Here is a 19,323-nt window from a genome sequence, read left to right on the forward strand (position 1 = left end):
TAAAGCAAAATAATTTGGCTTAGAGAGCAGACAACTGCTAATTGAATGAAATATAATTTTACACAGGACTTGTAAGAACAGTCTGTTAGAAGCATTTTTTTTTCTCAAACAGAAAGAGCAGTCTATTATGGCACTGATGTGTTTGTATTTCTATTAAATAATATTTACTATTGTGTCTAAAGAGTACAAATGTGATAAAATGTGAAAATCATATTTTCATATTTTTTGAGTGTTCTGTAAATATATACTCTGACAAGGAGATACAATAACATATATACAGAGCAGCATAAAGAATTCTGGGCTCTGGGACGGGAATCCTGGGCTCTATTCAATTCTCTAGTTGTGTGATATCAGGCAAGTCTCAAAGCCATTCTGTGCCTCTATTTTTCATCTGTTAAAACAAACAATGAGGAGGCTGGGGTAGGAAAGGTAGGCGGGACCTCTGAACTCAACCTCTAAGAAAGCTCAGTAAGCTGCTTTACTAGAAGTCTTCTCATATGACCCCAGTGGACAGTCTTCCTTGGTAATTATCAATCTGAAATCCTTACCTGCTTCTGTCGGTCCAATTCTGCCTCTAGCTCTTGTTTAGATGCTTTCTGCCCAGCTATTTGGTCTTGCAGATCCTGTAACTGTTCTCTTGCTGATTCTGCTTCACTAACCTGCTGAGCCTCCATATCCTAAAAAGATGAACCTTACATGTGAGAGCAATAGTGAACTGTTCAGGTCAGTATTTACTGAGCAATCATTATGTGCTGTGAATGGGGCTCAGCAGGCCCTGGAGGGATAAAGATGAATGAGACACAGTCACAGCTAAGAGGAGCTCATTAACTGACACTTCATTATATAATATGGCAAATGGTGAGAGAAATGAACAGGATGCTGTGGTAAAAACCATTTGGTTTAAAGAGTAGTAGACAGTGGCTCACTGGGAGATTTACATCTCTATTCAGAAGCTAACAATTTCAGGAGTAGAAATATAGCTTCAAAAAGGACTTCACTGTCTTGGTCCTCTGAAATAGCAAGTTATAATTAGTTTTTGCACACATGTGTGAATCAGTAATCAATATACGTAAAAATACACTTTTCTGACATCACCTGAGGTTAGCATATTATTTCTTTTTTACCTCTATTACTATTACCTGTTTTCACATCTTTCAATATTTCTCACTGTAACTTCTTCACTTGGTGTCACTACTCTTCTTTTTCAAAGTCAAAAACCATGGTCTAGATGTCCTGTGAAATCCACGAGTGGCAAAGAACATAGCTCTAGGTTTCTACACTCTCCCCTATGGGTAAGCATAAGTCCATTCACATGGTTCTTCATGAGACAAAAACTGGCATCTTAATTGTGCTTTTTACCTTTTGGTACCATCTGTTATATACTCATCTTCACAAACTCTGGCATTTCACATATTGTTCAAAAGAACTGACAGATTAATGATACTCCCAGATAACCACAGTGTAATACTCTAAATTCACACAACTTTGTGGACTTAGAGGAAAACAGCAATAAGTTCAATTATTCTCCCCTACTATTTTCAGGGTTAGTAGAAGGTAGATTCGCTCTTTGCCATCAAATTAACTACATCAGATGAATTCTTGAGCGGTGGGCAGTGCGCACAGTCGTCAAGGATACATGTTCTGGAATCAGACCAACTAGGGTTCTAATCCAGGCTCTGCCACTTTATTAGTCATGGCAAGTTACCTTCTTTCCCACACCTAAATTTCTTTGAACAAAACACACATCATCTCTCTCACAGGGTTATGGTAAGGAATAAATGAAAGGATGTATGTCGAGTGCTTAGTGCAGGGCCTGGCACATGAAGTGCTCAGTAAATGACAGCTACTATAATTATTAACAATTCTTTCATCTTACCAGACCTAACACTATAACCTTTATTATACTTTCATAAACTTGAGAAAGGGTAAGAAAATGTGTCAATGCCATTAACGATGCTGGGGTAGGGATGAGACAGTAAATAAAACAAATCATATTTTTCATAATCTCACCCAAAAGGCATGGAATAGGTATGAATCCAGTTCAGCATTCTTTCAACGTCTAAACTCATGGGACTGAATTATTTGGAATTCAAAATTATTCATAGAAAAAAGACCCTACTTTAAAGGATAGTAAGGGGAAAAACCCAGAAATAATAGCAGTTACTACTTACGGGGGCCTATTATGTGTCAGGGACAGTGCCAGGCACTTTACACATATAATCCCTTGTTCTCAAGAGAACCTTTGTTCTTATCTGCAGTTTACAGATGACAAAACTAAGGCTCAGTGAGATGAAGTATCTGGTGCAAGATAACACACTTACGAAGTGCCAAAGTTGGGATACAGGATTTGCCTCTTGATATAATAGTTCTGTCTATGTCCCAGACAAGCTGGTACATTCTCACAACTTACACTTCTCCCAGTATTTCACATACACCTTATAAATCAATTATTTCCTGAGTTAATGCATGGATAGATACTCTTTGCAAAATGCTGCTTTTTTTTTTTTTTTAAAGAAGAGAAGGCTCATTACCCCACACTTTATCTCCTCTCATCCTCAGAGCCTCCTCCTATGTCAAAGACCCCATATTTAAGGCAAATAAGCAGCCCAATTTTACCTTTAAATATATTAGCTACACATAAACTATAAGTTATAAGATTATGCATGAAACATAAAAGATCATCTGTAAGCCCTTTCTAATATTAGAAAACATCCCAGTTTTACAGACAATTAGACAAGTCTAATTTGTTTTTAGCCTCTAGAATGTAAGATCCGTAAATATGAAGATTCTGTCTGATTGCCTGTTATAACTCAGCCTTGAAGATCCCTGGCACACGACAAATACTTAGTAAGTTTCTGCTGAATGAATGAATCTGGTTACCTATGTTTCTTATTCCTATAACCTTAAGTCAATCAATGGACGAGAAACCTACTGCTTTAGGTTCACTTCCATATGGTAACCAACATTCCTTAAGTTTCACACATTGTTTCATTAATACCCTTCCCCCAAAATATAGAGTCCAACATCTCTCAACCTACTAATAGCTGGGGCTAAACGGTTGTCTGTGAAGCTGAACTGTAATGACTCTCACCTGTAATTCGGACCTCAGCTGATGTACCTGACCCATCAGTTTCTGTATTTCCTCCCTTTGCATCTCCTTCTCATGTCGAAGCTCTTCTAGTTCCATGCTGTTAGCAGTACTGCTGTCTAGGCCTTCAAAACCAGATCCTTCCTTTAAGCTGTTGATCAGTTTTTCTTTGGACTATTATAAAAAAAAGAATAAACAAAGCAGAGATTAGCTTGTACACTGACTACCACCTACTACTCACCAACTAAACCACTATGGAAATACTCCAATTATATTTTCCATCAAAGAAAGTCCACAGACTGTTGAATCCACAGGGGTAAAAATGCAACAGAGCCTCGCTGTACAGTGTTCTTAGATTTTAGTCCTCAGGACCATGTTATTGTTAAAAACTTGTTAAGATTTTTCTCACTCTTCTTATGTTTTTTTACCCATCACATTCCACTCAACAAATATTTATGGAGCACTTACCATGGTTTTGGCACTATGCAAAGAGTCCTATGTAATAAAGATAATGTCTCTCACTCCAGATAGTACTCTCTGTCTTATAAACGAAAAGGGAAGTGACAAATTCCAGTAGAAGGCAATAAACACAAGCTGAGAGAAGGATACAGTAAGAGTACTTGCACAGTTCTGAGGGGAAGAAACCACTTCTGGGGAAGAGAAGGCTTTACTTAAAAGACAGCATTTATGCTAGTCCTAGAAAACGGCTAAGATTTTAAAGATGTAGAGAAACAGAGGACAAAGCATGAAAATGCAAAAGGACAAGGGCCCAAAAGTATTCTGAGATGTGTTCAGATAGCATGTTAGAACCAATGTATGGGGCTTCAGATACCAGGCTAAACTGTTTGAATTTTTTTTGGCAGTCTAAAACAAATGACCAGAAAGTGGACAAGAAGTGCTATGATCCGGGGGGAGGGTACAGCTCAGTGGTAGATCACGCAGTTAGCATGCACAAGGTCCTGGGTTCAATCCCCAGTACCGCCATATACAAACAAACAAACAAACACACAAATAAATTAATTAATTAATTAACCTAATTACTGCCCTGCCAAAAAAAAAAAAAAAAAGAAAAGAAGTTATGTGACCAGAGATGCACTTTAGGAGGGTAAAACTGGCAGTGGTATAAAGCAGAGGTTCACAAACTATGGGCCAGGTCTGGCCAGTGGCCTTTTTTCGTACAGCCTGCAAGCTAAGAATGTTTTTTCACATTTTTAAAGGATCATAGAAAGTAAAAGCACACTATATGATGGAGACCACATATAACCCACAAAGCCTATGATATTACAGAAAAACTTTGCCGGCCCCTAGTGTAAAGGATTAGTTGGAAGAAGAGATCTGAGTAGCAAGACTAGTTTAAAAAGCTGCTGTAATCCTAGGCCAGCAATAACAAGGACCATTAGTTCTTTCACCTAAAATATAAATATTTGAAAGTCACTCTTCTCCATCAAAAACAGTTTCTCCTTTTTATGTGGCAGAATTATGAGTGATGTCTTCAAACTTTTCTGTATTTTTCACGTTTTCTACAGTCAACATGATCAGATCTGTATCTATATACCCATATGTCCACTTCCTACATTTCTCCTAGCTATCCCTTGTTTTCCATCCCCACTGCCACAAACTTGGAACAGGTCCACCTTACTTATTACCATTATTTTTGATAACTGGCTCTTTATCATCTACATCTCACCATCCCACTCCTCATTCCTTCAATGTATTCAACAATTTACTGAGTCCCCACTGAGGGCCAGGCACTGTGCTGGGGGATTCGACAATAAACAGGACAGAGATCCAACTCTCCCCTAACTCACAGCTGCCACAGTTCTTACACTTAAATCTGATCATCATGCTGCTCAAACGCTCCCAACACCTCCCCACTCCCCTATCATCACCTATAGGATAAAATCAAAACTCCTTTCTTTGCATGGTATGCAAGGCCTTCCATGATCTGGCTTCTGCTGTTATTAAGTTTTATCTTCAATCTCTTAATCTCTAATACTTGATGCTCTAACAACAGAGAACTAGCTGCAGTCTCCTAAACACACCATGTTCCCTTGGGCCCCTTTGCTCTGGCACAGGCTGTTCTATCTGAAATCTCCTCCCTACCATGAGTCGTCCCACTCATCCTTCAAGTCCCTCTCTATATGGCATCTCCAGTGATTCCTCACATCTCCAGGCAGGTTTTAAGACTTCTTTCAAGCTGCCATTGTACTGCATCAATAGCTTCACTGTGTCAACTGCTCAGTATCTTTTCACTGAACAGAATGTTTCCTTTCTAGAGGACACATCTTTTGAGCACTGTATCTTCAGCACCTGTCACTGTGCCTAGGGAATAGTTAGGTACTCAATTAAGTACCTCTTAGACAAATTAACAAAATACAGTGATATAAAAAATAATTAGAAGCAAGAGTTTGGAGGAGATGGATATGATACTTCATGGAGGTAGAATGAAAAGGGTGTTCATAACTAATAGGAGGTAGGGGCTAAAGGAAAAATGTGGAGTCAAAATGATACTGCTGTTTTAAGCTTCATTGCCTAGGAAGATGGCAATGTTATTTACCAAAACAGAAAAATGAAGGAGAGGCTGCTTTGGGGGTTGGGATATCCCATTCAGAGAAGCATGGCAGGCATTTAGAAATCTGGTGGGAAGTTCAAGTTGGAGGCATGTGAAGTTGCAACTAGTGACAGAATCAGAGTACATGATAAAGCAAAGTAAGAAAGAATAACAAAAGAGGGTTTAGGACAGAATTTGAGAGAACTGCTGCTCATTAGAGATTAAGAAGAGGACCCAATGGAGACAGAAAAAGCAGTAAAGAAGACAGAGACCTAAGGAAGTACAAGTGGCATGAGAAGGCAAGTTTCAAGAAGGTAGGAGGGTTCACAGGTCAAAAAGCTCTACCAAAATCAAAGTGGATGGAAACTAATAAGAGGACAGAAAGTAACTGTTTAGGTCATTAAAGACTTTTGAGTAGACAATTACAGAAATGAAGTGCAGACAGAAATTATATGAAAGAGTTAATGTTAACAGTTCGAAAATGAAGACAGCAGATATCACAATAATTCTGCTAAGTGTGATGTTAAAAGAAAGGAGAAGGACAGGGAAATGGATCAAAGTGGTCAAAAGAGCCAATAACAAAGTTTTTTCTCAGGCAGGTGTTTCAAGATCTAGTCTTTGTTATTCCACTAAGTAACGATGTGCTCTTGAGCAAGCGGAGCCAGAAGAAGGCAGCTGAGAGATGCAGAGAAAGAAAAAGGACAGACTTATGCAGGAAGGGCTTAAATGAGGTGGGAGGAGATGGAATCAATGTACAGGCAGAAAAATTACCCTAGAAAAAAAGTGAAAGGACACGTTTTCCCTTTGATATGAGAGGCAAAGGAAAGAAAAGTTGAAAACTACATTGGATGACTGCAGCCTGTTTTAGTAAAATAGAGGGTAAGGTCATCTTAGGTCTAAGAAAAGGGGGGAAAAGCTGGGGGAGGAGATTCTGAGAACTGGATAAGGCCTAGGCTAGTTGCTCTGAAAAATTCAAAGCAGGATCAACACGGAAGAATATAAAAACTGTTAAAAACAAACACTGATGTTATCACGGTGACTAAGGTGACAGGTTGAAGACCTGAACTAGGTAGTAGCAGAATAAATTTTAAAAAAAGAAAAGAAAAGAAAAAAGGTAGTAGGAACAGGAGACAATTCATCTTTTTTTTTTTTTTTTTTATAGTATTTCTAAGTAGAGCAAGGCACCTGAAGCAAGTCAATCCAAAAACAAACAGAAACAAACCATCTCACAGATCTGAAGTCTCCAAGTGTCTCTCAGTCAGCTGGCTCAGTCAACATTCACACAGGCGCATTTCATGCTTACTTGGAGTATTCTAGTAGCTTTCTGCTTGTAGTCAATTAACTCCTGCTTAGAGGACTCCACGCTGGACTTCAGCATTTTGACTTGCTGCTGTAGCTCATCCACTCTCTTCTTCTCATCTGAGTATTTTCTTTCTGCCAGAGTAACTGCTTCTGCCAAATTCTGACGCTCCACTTCCATTTTATTAAGGCGTGCAGCAAACTCACCCTGTGACAGACAAATTTTTATATCATACTTATTATATCATTTTGCTTTGAGATACATTTTACAACCATCCATTTAGATATCTTATGGGATTTATTAGCTCAGCCCAACAACATAACATGAGGTAAAAAAAAAATTCTTCATTTGTTAGGAATTGAAGAGCAGGAAATCTGAGGTTGTGTCTCCCAAACATGGTGATGCATCAAAATCAGTTACGAAGTCTGTTAGAAATACAGCCACCCAAGGCATCCCTCAGGCTTACTAAATTGGAATTTCCAAGACTGGGCTTGGAAATCTGTTTTTTAAGAAGTTTCCCAGGTGAACCTGGTCACTTGGATACTAGGTCTGACCTCATACTGACTATACTTCAATAAAAAAATACATATACAAAAAAAGAGAAAGAGTTTAAATAAAGAGAATAAACAAGATGCCCCAAATCAGCTTTTAATCAAATAATAGTACTATCCACTGCACAAATTAAATGAAAACATGTCTAATGAGTATTAAATATTTTAATTGTATTTCAACATATAAAATTAAATAAATTCAGCAACTATCAAGTTAAATTTTCAAATGCTTAGTTTTTGTCACAGAAACAGAATTTTCTGGAATGCACTGCAGAATTTTACTAGAGTAAATGGGTTATTCACGGCATAAAGTCACTCCTCCTCATCCAAATAATAGAAGTATGCTGCTGTGTCCCATTCTGACCTGCATTTGTTTATAGCTCTCCTGCTCTCTCTTCAGGGTGGCATCTGCTTCGTGCAGCCTCTCCTGAAGAGTCTGTAGAGCTTGATTCTGCAGGCTGCTGCCTTCGCTGTGATCCTGCAGTATTCTTAAAGAAAACACATCCCTTGAAATAACTCATTTCTACAGTATATCAAGTGAAAAGGTAGAATCATTTTTAGAGCATTAGCATATTAGCACGAAAAAGATGGTCTGAGTAAAACATTCTTACAGAAATCTTTTTCCCTTTTAATGGGCTGTCATTGGTACTTTTAGGTATCAAATACAAGCACAGTCCACGTCATTATATGTCAAAAGACTAATGACACTGCTCTTCAAATATTTTTAAATTTCAGAATTTGCTAAAAACACATCTCAAGATTCAAATAATAAATTCATTTTTAATTGCAAACACTTCCAGCATTACCAAGAGCTCAATTTTCCCTCTTGTAAATTTCCAAAAGCTAAATTTTCATAAGATAGTACACTACCATGTTTATCATTATTTGACAAACACTCTAACTCATTTTTTCATTATTAACACAATGAGCTACCGTGATTTTTCACTCTGTAAGGTTTCCAATGCTTCTGTGCGAGTATGCAGCAGCTGGTCAGCTTCCTGTAGCCTCACTTTCAGTACAGCCAGCTGGGAATCCTTTGCAGCCACAGCTTCAGTCAGGTCATCTACTTGGGCTCGGAGTTCTCGAGTTATTCGATCACTCTTTGAATGGTCAACATTCCACTTTTCCACTCGTGCTCTTGCTTTGTTTAATTCTTCAAAAAGAAAGAAAGAGAGAGAAAAAGACTGATTTCTCTATACAAGTAAACACATCTTTCTCAGAGCACACAGAAATTCTCTTTTGAGGGGAAGGGTATGGTTCAAGTGGTAGAGCGCATGCTCAGCATGCAAGAGGTCCCGGGTTCAATCCCCGGTACCTCCTCCAAGCAGAAATCAATGAAGAAACCTAAGTACCTCCCCCTCAGCAAACAAACAATACAAGAAATTCTCTTTTGAGTCCCTTTAGTACTTGTTGCCAAAATTAGGAGCTTACAGTTATCTTCAGATTTTTTTGAAGACCTCCATTTTTCAAGGCCAACATTCATATCTGTATTACAGTTAATTGGTTGGAAAGGGGCATGAAGCTAGCTGCTTTTCTACAAATTTTTTCTGAAGATAAAAAGCATTTGGGAGTCAAAACCTGTAGATAACAGAGAGTTCACAACACTAAAATGGTCAGTGGATTTCTGGAGTTCTGCTAGAAACAGGAAAAAATGCAAATCCAAATCAAGGGTAGACAATGTATAGGAAGACCAAAAGAAACAAAAACAAAACCTGAAGATAAACACTGGAAAGAATCTGTTTCTTTCAATTACTGTGGGAAAAAGATGTTCTTTTAACCTAGAAAATTGGGGCAGAAAAGCAATGCAGTGCAGATTTCCATATCCTTATATTCCAATACCATCTGTAATTGCAGTTTGCCAGCAAAAAATACATATTTTTATTGTATATTTTAAATATTTACATTTAAATGTAAATTTAAATATAGTAAACTGTCCAGGGTCTCTGGAAAAACTCATCTGGGTAAAGTGAAGAAAGTCAGTCTAACAAATCTTAAATTATCTTTCTATTCATGGGTCCTAAAGAATGACCAAAGAGGCCAGTTTTCTGTTTCAGGTGGGTGGAAGGAAGACTGGTCCTATTTCCAAATCTGGGCCCCGTATTTCTTTGAAAACACTATTTTACAGTTCTCATCTAAAATATTTCTAATAGTTTAGATATAATCTAGTTTTTAGTTTATTTTTAAAATAAATTCCTAACCCTGGATAATATAAGTAAGGCTCTACCTTCTTGAGTTTCCTTGGATCTTTGAAGTAATGAGGCCATTTCTTGATTTAAAGACTGGACTTCATTCCTCAGCAGTTGATTCTCCAGTCGAAGATTAGATAATTCATGTGTTTTGCCATCATCATTAGGTTTTGGGTTGTGGTCAGCACAGGCATCTGACGATACATTTTCCTTTGAAGAAACCTCTTGGCCTTCATGGCCAGAATCTGAATTATTAGAGGCTTCTACAAAAAAAAAAAATACATTTTTGTTACATTAAAATGCTCATTACAGACAACATACACATTAGTAGCTTACTTTGGTAGAATGCCTTTTGGCTCAAATTGACTGCTATAGCTAAAATACCATAAAAAGTAAATGTAAATTCTTAATAGACTTTCCTCTGATGAAATTTCATTCTCATACATAGAGCCTATAGACCTCTAAGCAAAGTCTGGATACACTGAATGAATGGTGTCAAAGAATAGATGCAAGAATGGGAAGAGGAAAATCAGAGATAATTTACATGGTTGGGTTTAGGTAAAAGGATTTTGGTTTCCCTTTTGTCCATGAATCATTTTTGAAAATCAGGGAGAAGTTTCGACACTGAAAATATTGGAAAGGCATAAAAGAACAGCTGTGGGCTTCAAGGTAAGGAGAGTAATTACAGGTCAGAGCAATTTGTTATATAGCAAACTGGAATCTAAAATCCCTTACCCAAAGAGATACTCATTAATTCAGATACCCATTAATTCAGGTTCATCTTGCTTTTAATTTATTACTAAATATGATGCAAATACACTTTTTACTTACTCCAAAAAAATTAAGTATGGGCTAAAAAATGAACTATATCTAAATGCAAAAGTTCTCAACATTTTTAGTGATCAAAGAAATGCAAACTAAAACCACAATGAGAACCAATACATACCTTGATAGATGGGTAAAATTAAAAAGACAACATCAAATGTTGCCAAAGATATGGAACAACTGGAACTCTTATAGATTGTTGATGGCAGTATAAAATGGTAAACACTGTGGGAAAAGTTTTCACAATTTCTTATGAAATTAAACATGTGCCTATCATTTTACCCAGTAATTCCACTCCTGGGTATTTATCCCAGAGAAATGAAGACATTTTCCCACAAAAAGAAAGTAGGTCTTGCACCTTTATTCACAATGACCAAAAACTGGAAACAACCCCAAAGTCCATAAAAAAGAGTGGATAAATTGTGGTATATCCACACTATAATAAAATACTACATAATAAAAGAGAATTATTAAGTTATCCAATAACAAACATGAGTGACTCTCACTAACATGTTGAATAAAAGACAACAGGTAAGAAAGGTAAGAAACATATTCATACTAGACGATCCCACTATTTACTGGCAAACATAAGAAGTTTCAGAACAGACAAAAAGTAATCTAGGGTGAAAAAAATCAGAACAGTGGGTGCTTGGGGGATAGATTAACTAGAAAAGGACAAGGGGTACTCTCTGGGGCAAAGGAAATGTTCTTTATCATATGAAGGTGTCGGTTACATAGGTATAGCCATTTATCTGTACAGCTAAGATTTGTGCGTTTCAATATATGTAAAAAATGATGAGACAAACAGGTAAATTTGAATACTAACTAGCTATTAGATGATACTAAGGAGTTATTAAGTTTTTATGGTGATAATGGTGTGAATGTTTCTAAAACTTGTATTTTTTAGAGTTAATATTTATAGAAGAAATGCTATGATATATATGATTTGTTCCAAAATAATTCTGTACAGCATACAGGTAAAGAAAGGGATTGGAAATGAGAGGATATAAATTTGCAAGAATGGTTATGAACTGTTGATTATCATCACTGGATAAAAGGTAATATGGGGGTGGAAGGGAGCCATCAATCTCTACTTTGGTATACTTGAATTTTCCAAGATAAAGTTCTTTTTTTTAATGAATAAAAATTGAGAGAATTTTTAAAAATTATTTTTAATTTTATAAGATTCTAAAAAGAAATAAAGTATATATCCAGACTTGTAGGATATATCTAAAGTAGTATTTAGAAGGACATTTCATTTAAAAATGAAAGGATGGGATTAATGGGTTATACACCCATTTTAAGGATTACAAAAACAGCAAAATAAACCCAAAGAAAGCATAAATTAATAATAAAGACCAGAAATTAATAAAATAGAAAAGAAACACACTAGAGAGGATCAACATAACCAGAAATGGTCCTCTGAGGGAGGTATTATAAACTACATTGTGTCAATAAATTTTTAAATGAACATGATGTTGGAACCCATCAAACTGTATGCTTTAAATATGCATAGTTTATTGTATGTCAGTTATACTTCATTAATGCTGTTTTAAAGAACAGGCATTTAGCACAGTGCCAGATACTGGTATTCTTCAGGTAGTATCTGTGTTCAAGCTTTGGTTTCTGCAGTTAGTATAAATGATTAGTGTCTGACTGTCAGAAAATTTCAGCCGTGACATTATTTTCCTGAAATTAAGTAAAATAAATATAATCCTCCCCAAAGTATACGAAACAGATAAATTCTTAGAAAAAAATATAACTTACCAGAAACAGATTTAAACAGAAATGGAAAACTAATTGAATCAATAGCTAAATCTGCCACTAAGAACACCCTAGACCCTGATGGTTTTACCAGTGAGTTCTAGCAAATATTTACTGAAATTAAGTTTGGTTTCAAGTTTAAATAAATCAACTGATTTGTATACCATATCACTATTAAAGGAAAATCATGATATTTCAATACACACAGGAAAAAAAAAACTGCTAAAATTCAACATAAAAACTCAAACTAGCAATACATGGCAACTTCCTTAGCTTGATAAAAAGTACCTGTGAAAAACCTAACACAAACTGAGACAGTCAAAGCATTCTCTTTAAGACAAAGAACAAGACACCAAATTGGTTTCAAGTATTAGCCAATGCAGTAAGGCAAGAAAAAAAATTTTTAAGTAAAAGGGTTAAGAAGAAAACAGTCATTATCCACAGATATTATTGTGTCAAAAATTTAAATAAATGTACGGAAAAATATGAAGCTTAACAGCTATCCAGCTTGCTGTGTGTGTGTGTATTTACAAAAACCAAATACACAGCAACAAACAGAAGATAAAATATTTTAAAGGATACCATTTATAAGAGCTTTAAAAAATATAAACTACCCAGGAATAAGTTAACAAAAAGTATGCAAGACTTTTATGGAAGAAACAATAAAATCTTAATGAAAGATTTAAAAAATAATTATACTATGTTAATAAGTTAGAAGATTCTATGTTGTAAAGATGCTGATTCTCATCTACTATCTATATAGAAGGAACCCAATAAAAAGACCAAGAGAATTTTTGTGGAACTTGGCAAGAAAATTCTAAGGTGTATATGGAAGTATAAAATTCCCAATAGCCAAAGGCATTCTTAAAGAAGGACAAGGTGGTAGAATTTGCTCTCTGAGATATAAAAACATATTATAAAACAACATTAATTAAGACAATGTGGCACTGGCACAAAGACAGACAAATAACCAATGAAATAATTGTTAGAAACATACCAATATATGGATGGATATTTGATATATGACAGAGGAAGTATTGCAGATCGATAGTGAAAGGAAATATTTTCAATGATGCCAGGATAACTGATTTCCACATAGAAAAAAAGGGAATTAGATGCCTACCTCACACCATACGTAGAAAACAACTTTAGGTAAACATCATTTAAATATGAAAGGCAAAAGTATAAAACCTTTCCTATAATAGAGGAAAATACCTTTATGATCTCAGGATAGGGGATCATTTTCTAAGACACAAAAAACAACCATAAAAGAAAAAAATTAATAAATTCATTACATTAAGAATTTTTATTCACTGAGGTATAATAGGAGGGAAAAAAAGAAGGTAAAACTATAGGAGGATGTGAAAGAATTACCATATAGAATATATAAAAATATCTATGAATCAATAAGGAAAAAAAAAATGCTTCCACAACACTCTGATCACACCTCAACTGCTGGATTTACTACATTATATGAATTATCTGTGTACATGTGTATCTTGTCCACGAAACTATAACCCATTCACTTCTATATCCTGGCACCCAACAGGTTCTTAATAAATGTTTTTGTAATTAAACAAAAGATAGCTGAGAAGAAATTTAGGATTTTTGTACTTAATTAATCAACTGCTAGTGCATGTACCTGTCTTGAAAGTCCAAAACCTCTCTACCACTTTTTTATCTTGAAATACAAGAAAGACTTCATTCATTAACAGCTAAGACTAGGGAAGAAGCCATAACATTTAAGAACACAACAAGCTTCTATTAATCATCAATTCTATAAGGAACCCCTGCAAGAACCTATCATGTTTATTGTTATTTTTAAATGCTTAGTAAGTACTCAAATTAGTCACATTATCATGTTTATATCATTTTTGCAGGTGAGAAGATGTAAATGTAGAAGTAATTTCATAGCAAATTAGACAACTGAAAACCAGAATTCTCTTACTTCACTACTAGGTCAATGCCTTCAATTTTTCAACTTGGATCAAAGTGGAGTTTCTCAGCTTTACTTCTGGGGGAATGTAGGGGGAAAAAACACACACAGAAACCTCAAAATTCAAAACATATGTGAAATACAGCCTCCTGTCATTTTTATAATACCAATGACAAAATGAAATGAATGGAGATAGTCCCAAATCCTAAACTAAACATTTTCCTTCAGATTTCAAAATATTCTTTTTTGTATCTTAAAACATCTTAAGAGAATCATTTTGGACATAAATTCTCAAGATGCTGGGCTGTTACCAGACAGACAACATTCAAAAGTCCCTACTATAACTGTACATTGGCTAACAGGGTTCCATGCTGTCTCCCTTGTTTATGCCACACATTTCAGAGCCTGCCCTTGGACCAGTAGGACAGGTAACCAAACAGAGGATGACAAATGCTACCAGCACATTCAATTTGCTTAACTGTCAAAGAAACAGACAACTGATTAACTACCGTGGCTTTGGCTCCCAGAAGGATTTTCTTCAATGGTTTTGACGGTGGTTGCATTGGTGTTCACAGAACTGACACTTGTTGTCCGAGAACTCTGAAAGACAGGTGTCTTGCCCCTTTCTTTTTTGATTTCCACTTTCCCGGTAGGTTCCTTCTGTGAACTATTAAGAAAATCAAACAGCAGCTCATCATCAGGTTCTGACTTTTTTCTTCGAACAAACTGGGATGAAGGTCTAGGAACAGGTGCATTTTCAACAGGATGGGAGGCCTCCCCTGATGTCCTAGATCCTACTTTTACACTTGCAGTGCCAGCTAAGATGGTGGCTTTTTGATTTCTAATATTATCAGCTGCTGAGGAAATGTAAGTAGCTTTAGGTCCAGTCTGGTAGGTCAAATCTGTATTTTGCTGGTGAAGCTCAGGATAGTCAGTATTTTTGCTATAAATAATGTTGCTGGTGTTCTCTTTCCTACTGAGAGCTGTTGCAGCCCCTTGATCAACTCTGTTTAAAAGATCTTCCGCCTTTCCAGCAAGATCAGCAAACCAGGACATGATGGTAGCAGAATAATCCTATTGGTGAACCTGTAAAAAGGCCATAAAATGATCAGTATGGCATAAGAGCAGAGTTTAGAGGTTAAGACCAGGCTCTGGAGTCAGGGAGTCCTGGGTTGGAAAGTATAACCCTGCCTCCTATTATGTAACTTTAAGCAAACTACATACCAAAACTAAGAATCTTTACCTAGAAAATGAGGAAAATAAGTGTACTTATATTATAGGATAGTTTTAAGATGAAATAATACATTAAAAAACACTTTGAAAAATGCCATTGCAGACACTCATTTTAGTATTTGCTATTACTGTGATTACAACTACTACTATTATTGTTATTCCTATTTCAATAAAAGGTAAATCTTAATGTAGCAAAAGCATCCAAATATCAAACAATCAATATGGCAAAATCCCAGTACAACCAAATAAAAACAATTCTCTAAAGTTTGTTTTAAGGTGCTAAAACTTGAAGAAACTTCAGATTAACACAGAAGCTATCTTAATGTTAAACTGCACACTATCGTGGATAATTTAGGCATGCATATATATAATCAGTCTAAAGTACACCTTAAGTTAAATTCTCAGTACTTACTATATGCACATTAAGCTAAGTTCAGAATAAAACAGTATGATTACATAGCCACTCATTTGATACATATATCTGAGTACTTATCCAGTGCCACAGTAAGTCAAACTAATGATGATGAAATAATTAGTTTTCATGACATGGAGTAGTGTAGAAAAAAGTCAGCCACCATTTCTTGCATGTGCACATTGTTCCTTCTGCTTGGAGCACTCTTTCACAGTTAACTCTTTTTTGATCCTGGTCCTCATTTGAATATCATCTGCTACAAAGACAACTCTTTCTTTCCATCTAACTTAGGTCCTATCATTCTCTGTTCACACACTATTCTTCTCCCTCACAGCCCTTCATGTTTTATGTGGTGCTGTTGGGTTTTTTTTTTTTTTCCTGTCTCTCTCTACTGGGGAAGGGAGGTGGGGGAGTGGGTGGATACAGGCCATATCTGTTTTGCTCACCAATGAATTCCCAGTACATAGTAGGCACCCATAAGTACTGCTGAATGGAATTAATTTTTATGTTAGATGCCCTGCAGACTTCATCTTAAGCACACATAATTTTCATGACCACATTATGCGGTAAGCAGCAATACTCTTTCTTCACAAATAGGGAAAAGGTTTAGAAAGATCCTAGAGATTAGACAGCAGCTCAGATAGGCAAATCTAAGTCAGCCAAACCTACTTTTTAACCCCTGCCTTCCCCATGCCTCCCAGTATCTGAACAATCTCAAGAAGAAATTCACCCTCTAAACTTGCGCCTTACAAAATGCCACGGTTATTCACAGTTTATGTGAAGTCAAGTGAAAATGGAAGTGACATGCTTTATAACACATAAAACTCCCTACAGATGTATTATTCTCAAGTAAACATTGGTGGTAATTGAGACAAATTATTTCTCCTAATAAAGCAATCAAAACATACTTATTAATTCCTTATACCTTGCTTCCCATTTTAAAGTTAATAAGGTTTTAAAACAAAAGCCTGAGGCTTAAGATTGATTACCCAATTAAATGTCAAGATGGACCCTGGGCACTTGCCCCATGGACAAACGGACATCTCTAGCAGACTTCAGAGGTACAGAGCCCTCAAGAAATTCTCCCCAGGAAACGGTCCGTGCCGTGGTGAAGAAGGGACGGTGCGTGGGACGGGGATGGGTCGGCCGGCCGGCGGTGGCTGGGCCTGCTACGAAGGCCAGGTGTCAACACACAGGAAGGGAAGCTGAGGGTCAGCCACTCGGTCTCAAGGATTCCGTTGTCAGTGGCTCCCAGATAGGCAAGTACAGACCCTCACTTCGCTCCCCTCCCACCTCGTTGAGCCTCTTGTGGAGGAAAGAGGCCAAACCAGGCTGGGGATGGCGGAGGGAGGAGAGGGGAGGGCATTAAGCAACGTCCGCGGAGGCTCAAGGGGGCTCTTCTGCCCTCTTCCTCAGTCCCCAGCAGGACCGAGAAATCAGAATCTCAGCTGAGAGGATGCCACCCCCGCCCCTAAGGCCGTTAACGCCCCAAGGGACCAGTCGGCCCATTGTGCCACCGCTGCCGCCTCACCTGAGGACTCCGGAGCGGCTGCACCGCAGCCTCGTCGCCCTCCGGGGCCGCCCCTCTCAGCAGCCGATCCGGAGACGATCCAGGCTGAGCAAACCTGGTCCTCGACCTCCCGCGGCCCAGCTACTCTTCCGGGAGACGTGGAAGAGCGGTGAGGACCCCAAAACAGAGTGGCTACAGAGCTGCCTGAGCGGCCGGGAGCCTAGAGCAGCTACCTGGAGGTGACTCAGGCAGCAGCGCCGCCGGCTGCGGGGCCCTCGCGCCTGGCCACGCCCCTTTTCCGCCAATGGTGAGAAAGGGTAGGGCAGGGTCTGCGTGCGTGTGACGTAGCTCGCCTTCCGTGGAGGACGGCCTCCAAGCGGCCCGGGCAACATTGGAGGCCACGCCTTTAGGGGGCGGGCCCCACTGCGGCCCGCGTGGGTGTCAGAGGAGGTACCCCGTCTGGAAGGAATTCGAGTCCTGAGACCCAGGTGGACTTGCCAGTACTTACCTTTCCCTCTTTTGCGAATGAGGATGTTGAGGCCCATGGCAGGAGGTGGAAATACAGAAAGCAAGATCCCTGATTTCATGCAGCTTACTTTCTAGTGGCAGAGACATAATTAATAAACCAGTGAAAGAACAAGACAATTTCAGAGCGTTACCAGCGCTGTAAAGACAAGATAATGGGGAGAATTGACTAGAGGTGGCAGAAGCACTTTAAATGATGTGGTCAGGAAGGTTTCTCTGAGGAGGTGATATTTGAGTTGAGACCTAAAAGATGGAAAAGGCCAGTAAAGGACTTTCCATACAGCAGTTATTGTAGTTATGTTATGCATGTGGTTCACTGAATATTTGAATTAAGTCTAAAATCTACATTCAGTAATTCAGCAAATACTCAGCACCTACTATGCGCACAGTATTGGGCTAATCTAGCCCTAATGACAAGCCTACAGCATAGTCCCAAGGACTCCAGAGTTTAAAAAATTTGTCTAAGATCATCTACTCTAATAAGGAGTCCATATTACTCCAAAGCCTGTGCCCGTAGACCTAATCTTTTACTGTGTCTAAATTAAATATTGGGAATAATTACAGCTCTTTCTTTTCTTCCTCTCAAGCCAGGTTTAGCCCAGTCTAGTGAACAGAAAAACTTACAGCAGCACCAGAAAATAATAATAGCCTCTAACAGTTGTTGTGCTTTTATTAAGTGCAGTATATTGTGTTAAGCCTTGGACGTACTTCACCTCATTTAATTCTCACAACAACCGTAAGGAAGGTACTGTTATTAGCCTGTGATGGGTGGCATTGTTGTTCCCAGCTATTACGTGGCTATTCCTGTTAAGGCTGTAAAAGATTAGTTAATAGCAACCTAAATTAAATAGATTCAGGAGATCAGAAGGGGGAGCTCTCACACCATGTGACCAGAGCAGAGCCCAACAAGAAGTAGAAAGACCTCTCTTCTTTCCTGGCGACAATTCAGCTGATGAAAAGCTGTGGACGCTTTGTTTACTATAGCCCTCCCAACTTCCTTTTCCCCTCTATAAAAGCATCCTTTCTTGCTGTGTGAAGACTTGCCCTTGGCTCACCATGGTTGCAGACCCCAGATTGCAATTCTCTGCTGATCCCAAATAAACCCATCTTTGCTGGAGAAATACCTGGCAGTCTATTTGTTTCAGGTCAGTAAGGATTTTACATCATCACCTATTGCCATGTGACTGCAATGCATCTTATGGGAAGAATGTCCTTTTCAGCTTTACTGATGACAGGCTTGATCATGTGACTTGCTTTGGCCAACAGAATGTGAGTAGAAGTGCCTTTCACCACATCTGAGGAGTTGTGTTAAGAGCCATTAAGCGCTCTTGATCTTTTTCCTCACCAGCAAGAATGGCCTGTCCCAGGTAGAGCCACTCCCTCAGTCTGGGTCCTGGAAGGAAACAGATGTGAAGCAGCCCATATGAAGAAAATTGGCAGTG

At 37.9% G+C, this 19,323-nt stretch overlaps 1 protein-coding gene across 2 annotated transcripts in view; it reads right to left on the reverse strand.

The window, feature by feature from the left end:
• The window catches only part of GOLGA5 (golgin A5), a 56,344-nt gene that overhangs the window by 11,787 nt on the left and 25,234 nt on the right, over positions 1-19,323 (reverse strand). Inside the window, exons 3-10 of one of the 2 annotated variants that reach the window (XM_074365109.1) lie at positions 17,378-19,274; positions 14,711-15,287; positions 9,715-9,939; positions 8,424-8,643; positions 7,855-7,978; positions 6,943-7,146; positions 3,092-3,262; positions 549-677 (exon numbers count right to left, since the gene is read on the reverse strand). In XM_074365109.1, coding sequence (XP_074221210.1) covers positions 549-677; positions 3,092-3,262; positions 6,943-7,146; positions 7,855-7,978; positions 8,424-8,643; positions 9,715-9,939; positions 14,711-15,257 — 1,620 coding nt within the window. In that variant the 5' untranslated portion in view covers positions 15,258-15,287; positions 17,378-19,274. Of the gene's footprint in view, positions 1-548; positions 678-3,091; positions 3,263-6,942; positions 7,147-7,854; positions 7,979-8,423; positions 8,644-9,714; positions 9,940-14,710; positions 15,288-16,835; positions 17,300-17,377; positions 19,275-19,323 lie in introns of those variants that run through there. The other variant, XM_010968713.3, reaches the window with a different exon arrangement.

This window comes from Camelus bactrianus, chromosome 6 (assembly GCF_048773025.1).
Source record: "Camelus bactrianus isolate YW-2024 breed Bactrian camel chromosome 6, ASM4877302v1, whole genome shotgun sequence".
NCBI lineage: Eukaryota > Metazoa > Chordata > Mammalia > Artiodactyla > Camelidae > Camelus > Camelus bactrianus.